The sequence below is a fragment of the Lepidochelys kempii genome, chromosome 1, assembly GCF_965140265.1.
Source record: "Lepidochelys kempii isolate rLepKem1 chromosome 1, rLepKem1.hap2, whole genome shotgun sequence".
Taxonomy (NCBI): domain Eukaryota; kingdom Metazoa; phylum Chordata; order Testudines; family Cheloniidae; genus Lepidochelys; species Lepidochelys kempii.
In genome coordinates, this window is record NC_133256.1 from 5,262,200 (window position 1) to 5,276,396 (window position 14,197).

Below are 14,197 nucleotides of genomic sequence, written 5' to 3' on the forward strand. Positions count from 1 at the left end.
GAGTCAACAGTGTGCCCTTTTAGCCAAGAAGGCCAATGGCATTTTGGGATGTATATGTAGGGGCAATGCCAGCAGATCGAGGGACGTGATCGTTCTCCTCTATTCGACCTTGGTGAGGCCTCCTTTGGAGTCCTGTGTCCAGTTTTGGGTCCCACACTACAAGAAGGATGTGGAAAAATTGGAAAGAGTCCAGCGGAGGGCAACAAAAATGATTAGGGGACTGGAACACATGACTTATGAGAGGAGGCTGAGGGAACTGGGATTGTTAATTCTGTGGAAGAGAAGAATGAGGGGGGATTTGATAGCTGCTTTCAACTACCTGAAAGAGGGTTCCAAAGAGGATGGATCTAGACTGTTCTCAGTGGTAGCAGATGACAGAAGAAGGAGGAATGGTCTCAAGTTGCAGTGGGGGAGGTTTAGGTTGGATATTAGGAAAAATGTTTTCACCAGGAAGGTGGTGAAACACTGGAATGCGTTCCCTAGGGAGGTGGTAGAATCTCCTTCCTTTGAAGATTTTAAGGTCAGGCTTGACAAAGCCCTGCCTGGGATGATTTAGCTGGGGACTGGTCCTGCTTTGAGTAGGGGGTTGGACTAGATGACCTGCTGAGGTCCCTTTCAACTCTGATATTCTATGATTCTATGATTCTTTGATTTGGACAGTGTGACAGGCCAGGTGTAATGGGAAACAACCTCCACACCCCTTCTCTTGATTCACTGTATTGACCGGAATTCTGAGGTTGGAACAGCCACTGATATGGCTCTTCATGGGCCAAAATCTCACCAGTCCCCTGGCTCTCCACGAGCACAGTCACTTTGTATATGCTGCTGTTAGCCTTGGTCTCATTCCCCCAGTGCCCTGTCCTCTCTGACCAGCGAGTGGGAACAGCCCCACTTCCACTACTCCACATCTTACACCCCTTCTGAACTTCTCCCTAAAGAGTGGAAATCAGTAGCTCTTCTAGGCCTGGTCTACACTGGGGGGGACGGAATCGATCTAAGATATGCAACTTTAGCTCCGAGAATAGCATAGCTGAAGTTGACGTATCTTAGATCGACTTAGAATCACTTACTTCGCGTCCTCACGGCATTGGATCGACGGCCGCCCATCCCCTGTTGACTCCGCTTCCGCCTCTCGCCCTGATGGAGTTCCGGAGCTGACAGCAGAGCAATCGGGGATCGATCAATACCCGCCGATCCAGCGGGTAATGTAGACGTGGCCCTAGACTCACACGTAAGGGTGCAGGATTGAATAGGTGGCCACGGTCTATTTTTCTTAACTCCTGTATCACCGTATGATGAACTATTTATTTGACAAACACCCTAATTATCCTTGCACGAAGGTGTTTGCTTTTCACACTGTACACTATTGGATTAATCAGGGGCGGGCCCAGCAAGTAGATGTAGCCCAGGAGAATTTGAAGCAAGGGAGAAGAGCTCTTCCAGAATCTGTGTATGAGAGTCAGGCTGAACTCTGGTATGTAGAAAACCAGGACGGCGCAGAGGTGGGAGACACAGGTGTTCAAGGCCCTAAGGCACTCCATGTGGGAGGTGATGCTCAGCACTGCGTTAAGGATCATCATATAAGAGAGGAAGATGAGCAGAGAGTCCAACCACACCGTTATGAGTGTAACAAACAAGCCATAGATGTTATTGACTGTGATGTCCGCACATGCCACCTTCATGACGTCCTGGTGCAGGCAGTAAGAATGGGAGAGGACGTTGGCTCGACAGTATTGGAACCGTTTCAGGAGTAAGGGGAATGGTAATGTTACGGCGACACCTCTTAGCACAAACACCGACCCCATCTTGGCTAATCTCGGCAGGGTTAAGATGGAAGCATATCTCAGTGGGTTACAGATTGCAATGAAGCGGTCAAAGGCCATCATCAAGAGCATGGCGGATTCAATTTTTGCAAGAAAGTGGATAAAGAACATCTGGGTAAAACAAGCATTGAGGCTGATTTCCCTAGAGTTAAACAAGTATATACCCAGTATCGTCGGTATGGTGGTTATCGATAAACCAAGGTCTGTGACGGCCAACATGGAAAGTAAAATGTACATGGGCTCATGGAGGCTTGGATCTGTTTTTATAACAAACAGAATGAGTGAATTTCCTACTATTGAAGTAACATACACTAAGCAGAAGGGGATAGAGATCCAGAGATGGACGTCTTCCTTCCCAGGTATCCCGGTGAGAAAGAAAACTGCAGGGTTGAATTTGGTTTTATTGACAGCTGACATAATGGACTGAGAAGGTCCGACGAGTTTTAAACTTTTCTTCCTGGAAGGAAAAAGCACAGGAGACTAGATGATATTTATTGAGACATCATTCTGCTCTGAGCGGAACTCTAGAGACTCCCTGGAGTTCAAGGAAGATCAGCAAAAACATAGTTTTGGATTTTCAGCACCAATAGTAACCCATTTAAACACCCTGCCCCTCTTTGCATTCTTCTAAGCAACTGGCCCCATTGATATCTTGTGGCTCAGAATGCCACAGCCTATTTGAGCACTGTGTGCTTTTGCAATTGTAACCTTCCCACAGACACCCTTTTTGGCCCTGCCCTTCTGAGTGTGTCCCATTGTATCATAACATGTGTGTAAACACATGGCAAGTGCACGGTGAATATGGTCATAGTATTTATCTATCCTGCACTGAAGCTATTTACGTGTTTCATTGCCTCATTATATATATTTTATTTACTTTATCCTATCTGGAGGAGTCCAAATTATGCCACTACCTCTTTGGAGCACATGAGATCATTTTTAGCACCATTTTCTGAATTCAGTAACATTGACTGTAACGGCATCACTCCAGATTTACATGTGTCAATTTAATTAGAGGAGGACTCCATTAACTTTCCCTTGCCAAATGCTCCCAGTAATACACTCTGACCCCCAAGAGAAGCTGAAGTGATTTTCCTAGCCAATGTTGACTGAATGCAGAGAGTTCAATTGTCCTATAGACTTCCCTTCATCCTCACAGGATCTGCATCCTGTATTTGGGAAATGAGAAGCTTGACAGAAAAGACAGAGAGTTATTTCAGCTAGGGTGGGGTTGGTGTTACAAAAGGGTGAATAGTGCAAACACTAAGTTTGCACTAATATCCAGCTGAGTGTGCAAGTTACTTCAACCATGCTCGTGTAACAGGTGATGTGTGTAAACTACATTGAAACCACTATTACACTCCCCTTTCATGCACCTCAGATCTACTCTTTGCTGAAACACGGACCAGCGGTTCTGTTCTCCAGGACCTTTTGGAAAGTCTTTCACAGGTATTACAAAGTGGTTGAGTGCCACGGCCCTGAATTCTTGCATTCACAATCGAGCCAGAGAATAAAATGGTTAAAAATGCATTTGCTGATTAAATTTCCAGGACAAAATAAACCTGGCTTGATTGGGGAACTAGTAACTCTTATTCCCTGGGGTCTCTTCTTGCTCAGCCCAGAGCATTATCGGGCCCAGAGCACACAGCATCTACAGAAAGAGGAGCCCTTGAGAAACCCTGACGCAGGCCATCAGGTTTTAACACTCTGAGCTCGCTTGGAATGTCAGATTTCAGTGTTGCTGAAATCATTCGCTGTGCAGCATGGGTAGATGTAGGGGAGGAGTTCCCAAATGATGTGGCGCTTCCTTCCCTCCAGCCCCGTCATTGAGTCCTCTGCTGCTTCAGACAATATCTGCCAATGGAAACATGTTGCAGCCTTTCCCCTTCACTTCACATTTGAAAGATAGCCAGACCTGCCAACGTACCCAATTCCTGCTGGAAGGGGAGCTGCTGACACCAGAGGTCTTCACCCTGTTGCACAAGGAGTCACCGGAGCGGTTGCGTGGGCAGCAGGCTGCAGGCAGTATCTGTTCAGACAGGGAGGAAACTCTCTTTATGAAGCAGGTTTGCACATTCCCTTGGGGCTTACTTGGCCATCAGGGAACCTCAGCTGCTCAGCTTAGTTTGCACCAGGTTTAATCCCCGTGACAGCCAATGGCAAACTGAAGGATGCCAAATCACAGGGGATGGGTGGTGATCCTATCCACTTGGACTGCAGTGTGAAGCCTGCTGCAGACTCTATTCCTGGAATCTGGGCTTGTCATCATTGTTCGTATGGTTCCGATTAGTCACAGGGCTACCTTGGGGGCTGCCAAGTGGTAACAATGTCACAGCTGTGAACTTGCTGAAATAAAATTAATAAATAAGTAAATTAATAATGAAAATATTATTAATATAGGACCTGATTTCTCTCTAGTAGCCCCCCTGTCCTGAATTACAAACCCAAGTTGCAGGCCAGGGAAGGGAGATCCAACAAGGCTCCCTACATGGAAATTTGGTCTTCATAACATCACCTAGCAATGAGTCCCACAGGCTGACTGTGCCTTGTGTGAAGAAATACTTCCTTTTGTTTCTTTTAAACCTGATGCTCATTAACTTCACGGGTGACCCCTATGAAGGGGCAAATAGCTCTTCCTGAATCACTTCCTCCACATCAATCATGACTTTACAGACCTCTCTCATATCACCTCTGAGTCGTCTCTTTTCCAGGTTGAAAATTCCCAGTCTTTTCCTCTCCTCATATGGAAGCTGTTCCCTGCCCCTAAAGATTTTTTGTCACCTTTGTCTGTACATTTTCCAAGTCTAATATATCTTTTCTGAGATGGGGCGACCAGAACGACACAAAGTATTCAAGGTGCGGGCATACCACAGATTTAGAGAGTCGTATATTTCTGTCACACTTCGGGGAGGCGAGCCCGCCGGCCCCTCTCCTTCTGCACGAGGCATACCCTACCCTGCACCCGGAATGCCAAGCCCCCCATCCTGGAGATCCCCAGAGCCTCCACAGCCCACGGGGATCGAGCTGCCCCCCGCCCGCCTGAGCCGTGCCACTCCACCTCTCTGAAGCCAACCTGGGGAAAAGCTTCTCTCGTCCCAAAAACCCTGAGCTTGTTATTTTCTCCATGCAGGTTCCAGGGCAGCCGAGGAGAGGATTGTGACACTGCCTGCATATTCATCACAGTAGTATCCTTGCGATATGTTTATGACGTAGTTCTGACATATCTTCTACAAAATATAGCCTGTGAGGTGTCTATGAAAAAGTTATGGTTTCCAGAATATGATGATCCTATTTGTGTGCATGTATCATTTTTATATCTAAACTTACGAATATAGACTATGTATCTATGTTCCAGATGTGGTTACACTGGCTTGACAACCACCAGGTAGAATATTTCCATTGAAGACAGCTAGCTGTGAAGGGCTGGTTCAGGGTAGTGGGCCATTAGGGGAAACAATAGGCCTTAAGAGAAGTTTATCCCTCACCAGGTGAGCCTTCCTGAGAAAGTCCCAGATAGCTTATTGGTAATGGCTCCTATGACTCAGTAGGGCATGCAAGGGCATGTGAGATAAATGAAGTTTCTGTTTGGGGGGTAGCTCCCTTTCGGAATCTGAAATACATCCTCCACCTTCCAGTAATTGGTACATAACCTTCTGGCTGGATGTGGGGAATTTGCAGTCACCTACATTGATGATGTGGCTGTATTCTCAGATTCATGGGCAATCACAGATCCATCCGAGCATGGTGTAGGAGGAGTTTAAATGCAGTAAGGACCACATCAACAATTCCATCCTGTCATGTTTCTCAGCAAAAGAACTTTCTGAGAGGCAAAGCCACTGGTCACTCTCCGAAAAAGAAGATTACGCCATTGTGTATGCTCTAGAGAAGCTGCCCCCATACATTTGGGGACTGCGCTTCCAACTGCAGACTGACCATGCTGCGCTGAAGTGGCTTCACACAGTCAGAGAGACGAACAAAATCATCTTCAGTGCAGTTTAGCTATTCAACACTTTGATGTTGAGATACAACACATTTCAAGAGCCGCTAACAAAGTGGCTGATGCACTCTCCCGGGAAGGTTTCCCAGAATCAGCTGCGTAAAAATGTCCCTGCATTCTAAGTCATTGTTGTCCTTAAAATGGAAAAAGTACTGTTTAATTCTTCATATAATTATTAGTAAAATTAGTGGTGCATGTAACTTATTAACTCTCTCCCCTAAACCTCCAGTAAGAAATCCCAGCCGGTGTGGACCTGACCTGAACCAGGCTGGCCAGCACTGTCTGTGATTTGGGGGGCATGTGATAAATGAAGGTGTAGGGGGGGTAGCTCCCTTTTATGAACACCCAGACAGGCAGTTAGCTGTAAAATCCCTCTTGGTGTCTGTTCTCTCTTTGCTTTACCTGTAAAGGGGTAACAAGCCCACAGGTAAAACAAAAGGAGTGGGCACCTAACCTAAAGAGCCAATGGGAAGGTTAGAACTTTTCAAATTGGGAAAGAAACTTTCCCTTTGTCTGATGTTCTCTGGAGAAGGAGACAGGGACCAGCAATGCTGTAAGCAGCAATGCTGTGTAAGTCTTGAACCAGGTATAAAAATTCATCTTCTATAGCGAGGAGAAATCATGGGACAGGGCAAAGTTAAAGAGATGTTATTAGGTTTATTTCTTTTTTTTTTTTTGGCTTTTGGATCTCCTCTGTGCTAACCCCAGATGCTTTTGTTTGCTTGTAACCTTTAAGCTGAACCCCCACGAAAGCTATTTTGGGTGCTTAATTTTTGGAATTCCTCTTTTCAAATCTAGCAAAAGCCTAAGTTCTGGATGTATTTTTCTTCCTCTTTGTTTTTAATAAAATTTCCCTTTTTTAAGAAGCGGACTGGATTTTTGGTGTTCTAAGAGGTTTGTGCACATGCTGTTTGATTAGCTGGTGGCAACAGCTAATTTCCTTTGTTTTCTTTTCCAGTTCTTCCCCGGGGAATGGGGGGAGGACTTTTGCATCCCGCACAGAGAGGAATTCCCAAGTGCTCCTTCCTGGATCCAAGTTGTTTTATTTTGTTTTTGTTTTTTTGCATTTGGGTGATGGCAGCAATTACCAAGCCACGGTCAGAGAAAAGCTGTAACCTTGGAGGTTTACTACAAGCCTGGAGTGGCCAGTATTATTTTTTAGACTCCTTGTGGGCCCCCACCTTCTGCACTCGGAGTGACAGAGTGGGGATTCAGCCTTGACAGTATGTGACCAGACCACATGACACTGACTCCATTGTGGTTACCTGTATTTTTCCACTATCTAAGCTGGGGAATAACACCATCTCTTGGCCTCACTCCCTACACAAGGGAACTCCTGCAAACACCTGAGGAACAAAGACTGAACGGGGGGAAGTGCCAGTGGTGGATATAGGCCTGGACAGGCTCAGCCTCCCTGGTGCTGCTGTGACCACTCGCTGCCAGTTGCAGGGTTCACACAGGGACCTTTTTATTCTACTGTGCCATGCAGATTCCAGGGTAGCTGAGGAGGCAATATGTGCTACTCAGCTTCTTCAGGAATCTCGCTGCACTCCATGGAGATTACTGATGAAACCAGGAAGCTGAGAAACACAGAGCGCTGTGACAGGCTGTCACCCCCAGGGGGCAGTTTCGGTGCTGTGGGAACCCCTGTGCCGCTCATCCCGCCAGCATGGCTGGCCAATCCTACACTGCTTTGCTGGTGACAAAGACAGCCTCTTCAAGACCTGTCATCACCCAACACAACGGTAGGTGGCGCCACACCCCCAATTGAGCGGCCTGAGTGCTTTAGTGAGCCACTCAAGGAGAGGCTGGGGTCAACAGACAATTTCCCAACTCCCCAGCCTTTGCTCCCCTACTGGAGTATAAACCCAAAATTATACCATTTTGCATTGCACAGGAGTACAACACAAGCTCATTAATCTAGGTGGCTGTCTTGGGGACTCAGGAGAGTGAGCTCGGCATGGCTGGCAGTGCTCCAGCCGTCCCAGGGCTCCTCCAACATTGGGGGTGGGGTGGGGGGATCATTGGTTCAGCCATGCGGTGTGTGGAAGCTCTGGGCTGCTCTGGGAGAGGGGGGCTCGGCACTCTGGCTCTGGCTGTGGTGGTGGGGCAAAAGGAGTGATGAATTAGAGTGGACTGCCCATCCCCAGTTGGGCAGGAGAGTCCCGAAATACAGAGTTCAAGTCCCGCTGTGGGTTGAATGACTTTAGAACAGCATTTGTCTTGAATTACCTGCCATGCTGATCAATGCCTGCGGAAGGCTCATGGGCAATGCCACCCTTTTTAAAGTTAGGGGGAGGAGGAGGTCCTTAGCTCCCCCCACACCCGCTATGAGACCACGCCCCAAGTTAGGGGGCAGGTGGAGGGTGTGGGGTTCCTAAGAGCAGCACTTGCTCCCTGGGCTCCTCTTACCATGGCCTGTCTGTGATGTCCAGCCTAGTCAGTGAGTGAGGCTTGGGGAAAGAGGAGGACCAGGAGGTGGGAGTTCAGGGGGAAGAAGAGGGCCAGGGGCGAGGCCATGTAGGGGGCAGGGCTCCTGCCTGTGTCCTGCTTTTGGCTTTCGAGAAGGTGCTCAGCCTACAATGAATGGGCTGGGCTGAGACAGGAGATTTCTGTGACTCTGTTGGAGACCTGAGGCCTGTTTCTACCCCTTTGCATTGCTGGGGCAGCACAAACAGAGGGGAGGAGTTGTAGGAAATATGCTTCTGTGTGCAGAGCCATCAATAATGGGCAGGGGATGTTACCTGAATGGCTTCTCCTGGGGCTCCTGTGTTAATCATGTCTCTGACATGACTCAGTCTCAAGCACCTGGCATGGGGCATGGGGGAAGGGTGTGTGACTGTGTCCCTTGAATAGCCCCTGTCCACAGCTGGAGCATAGATCATGCAGAGTGCTCAGGAAGGACCAGGGCTGTAAGTGCAGAAGAGCTCTGCAAGACCTCAGTAAGTTTGCAGATGTCACTAAACTGGGAGGAGAGGTAGATACGCTGGAGGGTAGGGATAGGATACAGAGGGCCCTGGATAAATTAGGGGATTGGGCCAAAAGAAATCTGATGAGGTTCAACATGGACCAATGCAGAGTCCTGCACTTAGGACGGAAGAATCCCATGCACCGCTACAGACTAGGGACCGAATGGCTCAGCAGCAGTTCTGCAGAAAAGGACCTAGGGGTTACAGTGGACGAGAAGCTGAATATGAGTCAACTCTGTACCCTTGTTGCCAAGAAGTCCAATGGCATTTTGGGATGTATATGTAGGGACAATGCCAGCAGATCGAGGGACGTGATCATTCCCCTCTATTCAACCTTGGTGAGGCCTCATTTGGAGACTTGTGTCCAGTTTTGGATCCCACACTACAAGAAGGATGTGGAAAAATTGGAAAGAGTCCAGCGGAGGGCAACAAAAATTATTAGGGTACTGGAGCACATGACACAAGAGAAGATGCTGAGGGAAATGGGATTCTTTTTGTCTGCGGAAGAGAAGAATGAGGGGGGATTTGATAGCTGCTTTCCACTACCTGAAAGAGGGTTCCAAAGAGGATGGATCTAGACTGTTCTGAGTGGTAGCTGATGACAGAACAAGGAGTAATGGTCTCAGGTTGCAGTGGGGGTGGTTTAGGTTGGATATTAGGAAAAACTTTTTCACTAGGACGGTGATGAAACACTGGAATGCGTTCCCTAGGGAGGTGGTGGAATCTCCTTCCTTCAAAGTTTTTAAGGTAAGGCTTGACAGAGCCCTGGCTGGGATGATTTAGCTGGGGATTGGTCCTGCTTTGAGCAGGGGGTTGGACCAGATGACCTCCTGAGGTTCCTTCCAACCCTGATATTCTATGATTCTATGATTCTATGATTTGGACAGTGTGACAGGCCAGGTGAAATGGGAAACAACTTCCACACCCCTTCTCTTGATTCACTGTATTGACCGGAATTCTAATGTTGGAACAGCCACTGATACGGCTCTTCATGGGCCAACATCTCACCAGTCCCCTGGCTCTCCACGAGCACAGTCACTTTGTAAATGCTGCTGCCTGCCTTGTTCTCCTTCCCCCAGTGCCCTGTCCTCTCTGGCCAGCGAGTGGGAACAGCCCCACTACCATTGCTCCGTGTCTTATACCCCATCTGAACTTCTCTCTAAAGAGTGGAAATCAGTAGCTCTTCTAGGCCTGGTCTACACTGGGGGGGGGGGGCGGAATCGATCTAAGATATGCAACTTTAGCTCTGAGAATAGCATAGCTGAAGTTGACGTATCTTAGATCGACTTAGAATCACTTACTTCGCGTCCTCGTGGCGTTGGATCAATGGCCGCGGCTCCCCTGTTGACTCTGCTTCTGCCTCTGGCCCTGGTAGAGTTCTGGAGTCAACAGCAGAGCAATCGGAGATCGTGTAGACTTGGCCCTAGACTCACATGTAAGGGTCCAGGATTGAATATGTGGCCACGGTCTGTTCTGTATCATCAACTGACTATTAATTTGACAAACACCCTATTTATCCTTGCACCAAGGTGTTTGCTTTTCACGCTATACACAATTGGATTAATCAGGGGCGGGCCCAGCAAGTAGATGTAGCCCAGGAGAATTTGAAGCAAGGGAGAAGAGCTATTCCAGAATCTGTGTATGACAGTCAGTGTGAACTGTGGCATGTAGAAAACCAGTACAGCGCAGAGGTGGGAGACACAGGTGTTCAAGGCCCTGAGGCACTCCATGTGGGAGGTGATGCTCAGCACTGTTTTGAGGATTATCACGTAAGAGAGGAAGATGAGCAGAGAGTCCAACCACACCGTTATAAGTGTAACAAACAAGCCATAGATGTTATTGACTGTGATGTCCGCACATGCCAACTTCATGATGTCCTGGTGCAGACAGTAGGAATGGGAGAGGACGTTGGCTTGACAGTATTGGAACCGTTTCAGGAGTAAGAGGAATGGTAATGTTACGGCCACACCTCTTAGCACAACCACCGACCCCATCTTGGCTATTCTCGGCAGGGTTAAGATGGAAGCATATCTCAGTGGGTTACAGATTGCAATGAAGCAGTCAAAGGCCATCATCAAGAGCATGGCGGATTCAATTTTTGCAAGAAAGTGGATAAAGAACATCTGGGTAAAACAAGCATTGAGGCTGATTTCCCTAGAGTTAAACAAGTATATACCCAGTATCGTCGGTATTGTGGTTATCGATATGCCAAGGTCTGTGATGGTCAACATGGAAAGTAAAATGTACATGGGCTCATGGAGGCTTGGATCTGTTTTTATAACAAACTGAATGAGTGAATTTCCTACTATTGAAGTAACATACACAAAGCAGAAGGGGATACAGATCCAGAAATGGACGTCTTCCTTCCCAGGTATCCCAGTGAGAAAGAAAACTGCAGGGTTGAATTTGGTTTAATTGACAGCTGACATAATGGACTGGGTAGATCCTATGAATTTTGAATTTTTCTTCTTGGAAGGAAAAAGAACAGGAGACTAAATGATATTTATTGAGACATCATTCTGCTCTGAGTGGAATTCTAGAGACTCCCTGGAGTTGAAGGAAGATCAGCAAAAATGTAGTTTTGGATTTTCAGCACCAATAGGAAGATAGGCATTGCCAGACTGGATAAGACCTGTAGTCCTTTAACAAGGTTCCTTCTCCACGCTGAACTCTAGGGTACAGATGTGGGGACCTGCATGAAAAACTCCTCAGCTTTCTTTTAACAGCTAGGTTTAAACTTCCCCAAGGTACAAAATTATTTTACCCTTTGCCCTTGGACTTCCACTGCCACCACCAAACTTTATCTGGGTTCCTGAAAAAACGTAGTTTAGAAAGGTCTTTCCCCCTAAAATCCTCCCAACACTTGTGCCCCACTTCCTGGGGAAGGTTTGGTAAAAATCCTCACCAATTTGCATAGGTGACCACAGACCCAAACCCTTGGATCTTAGAACAATGAAAAAAAAAATCAGTTTCCTTACAAGAAGATTTTTAATAGTAGTAAAAAGAAAAGAATCACCTCTGTAAAATCAGGATGGTGAATACCTTACAGGGTAATTAGATTCAAAACATAGAGAATCCCTCTAGGCAAAACCTTAAGTTACAAAAAAGACACACAGACAGGAATATTCATTCTATTCAGCACAGCTATTTTCTCAATCATTTAAAAAATCATAATCTAACACATACCTAGCTAGATTGCTTACTAAGTTCTAAGACTCCATTCCTGTTCTGTCTCCGGCAAAAGCATCACACAGACAGACACAAACCCTTTGTTTTTTCCCCTCCTCCCAGCTTTTGAAAGTATCTTGTCTCCTCATTCGTCATTTTGGTCAGGTGCCAGAGAGGTTATCTTTAGCTTCTTCACCCTTTACAGGTAAGAGAATTTTTCCTCTGGCCAGGAGGGATTTTAGAGGGGTTTGCTCTTCCCTTTATATTTATGACACGCCCCCCCCCAAATCTCAGCTAGAGTGAAACGCTGGCTGGGATTTCTTCCTGGAGCTCTTGGAAAAACAAAGTTAATAAGACACATGCACTTCTAAATATACTACCAAGTACATAAAGACTAACAATATTTTCCACATCTCAAGGACGATTTTAACCAGTTGATACTGGGAAACTTTCATGGGAGAGTGCATCAGCCACTTTGTTAGAAGCTCCTGAGATGTGTTGGATGTCGAAATCAAAATCTTGGAGAGCTAAACTCCACCGAAGAAGTTTTTTGTTATTTTCCATGGTCGTATGAAGCCAATGTAGCGCAGCATGGTCAGTTTGCAGGTGGAAACGCCGTCCCCAAACATATCGGTGTAGCTTTTCCAGGGTGCAGACAATGGTGTAACATTCTTTTTCACTGACTGACCAGTTGCTTTCCCTCTCAGACAGTTTTTTGCTGAGAAACACGACAGGGTGGAATTCTTGATCAGGTCCTTTCTGCATTAAAACTGCTCCCACACCATGCTCGGACGCATCTGTGGTTACTAGGAACAGTTTGTCAAAGTCTGGGGCCCTTAGTACAGGGTCAGACATGAGTGTGGCTTTAAGCTGGTTAAAGGCCTTCTGACACTCTTTGGTCCACTGAACGGCATTTGGCTGTTTCTTTTTGGTTAGATCTGTCAGTGGGGTGGCCATTTGGCTGTATTGTGGTACAAATCATCTGTAATAACCGGCCAAGCCTAAGAAGGCTTGAACCTGTTTCTTTGACTTTGGGACAGGCCACTTTTGGATAGCATCCACTTTGGCCTGTAGGGGACTGATAGCTCCTTGACCCACCTGGTGTCCAAGGTAAGACTCTGTTTAGGTGTATTTGACACTTCTTAGTCCTACCTCCCTTATGCACTCAAGGACTTTTTGTAGATGTTCCAGGTGTTCTGCCCAGGAATCCGAAAAGATGGCCACATCGTCAAGGTAGGCAACTGCATATTCTCCTAATCAAGCTAGGAAGCCATCTACAAGTCTTTGGAAGGTGGCGGGTGCATTTCGCAGCCCGAAAGGGAGGAAATTAAATTCATACAGCCCGAGATGTGTGGTGAAGGCTGACCTTTCCTTGGCGGATTCATCTTGTGGTACTTGCCAGTACCCCTTGGTTAAGTCCAAGGTAGAGATGAACTGGGCCCATCCTAGTTTCTCTAATAGTTCATCTGTGTGTGACATTGGATAGTTCTCTGGGCGAGTTACAGCATTTAGCTTACAGTAGTCCATGCAAAAACGTATCTCCCCATCTGGTTTGGGAACTAGAACCACTGGAGATGCCCAAGCACTTCCAGAGCGGTGGATTACACCCATTTGTAACATATCCTTGATCTCCCGGTCTATAGCAGTTTTAGCTTGAGGAGACACCCGATAAGGTTGGACTTTAATTGGGAGAGCATTACCTGTGTCAATGGAGTGGTATGCCCGTTCAGTCAGTCCTGGGGTGGCTGAGAACGTTGGCGCATAGCTAGTGCACAGCTTCTTGATCTGCTGTTGCTGCATACGCCCAAAGGTCGTGGAGAGGTTCACCTCTTCCACACCATCAGCACTTTTCCTTTCGTAGTACACAACTTCAGGCCACTCAGCATCGTCTCCTCCCTGGGCTGTAAACTGACAAACCTTTAATTCTCTGGAATAAAAGGGCTTTCGAGAATTAATATGGTCCACCTTAGGCTTTCGGTTGGAGGTGGGGAAAGCTAGGAGATAATTAACAGCTCCCAGGAGCTCCTGGACCGTGAATGGCCCTTCCCACAATGCTTCCATTTTATGGGCCTGGAGCGCTTTTAAGACCATGACCTAGTCCCCTACTTTGAAGGAACGCTCTTTGGCATGTTTATCATACCAGGCTTTTTCCTCTTTTTGAGCATCCTGTAAGTTTTCTTTAGCAAGGGCTAAAGAGGTTCGGAGGGTGTTTTGTAGTTTAGTTACAAAGTCCAGAAGGT

General features: G+C 46.9%; 1 protein-coding gene and 1 pseudogene across 1 annotated transcript; both read right to left on the bottom strand.

Moving 5' to 3' along the window:
- Positions 1–1,304: 1,304 nt before the first annotated feature.
- Positions 1,305–2,240, bottom strand: LOC140896352 (olfactory receptor 51G1-like). Its single transcript, XM_073308073.1, has one exon. It carries the CDS (start codon positions 2,238–2,240, stop codon positions 1,305–1,307), a length of 936 nt encoding a protein of 311 aa, XP_073164174.1.
- Positions 2,241–10,270: 8,030 nt separating this feature from the next.
- On the bottom strand, positions 10,271–11,218 carry LOC140905601 (olfactory receptor 51G2-like; annotated as a pseudogene).
- Positions 11,219–14,197: the final 2,979 nt, after the last annotated feature.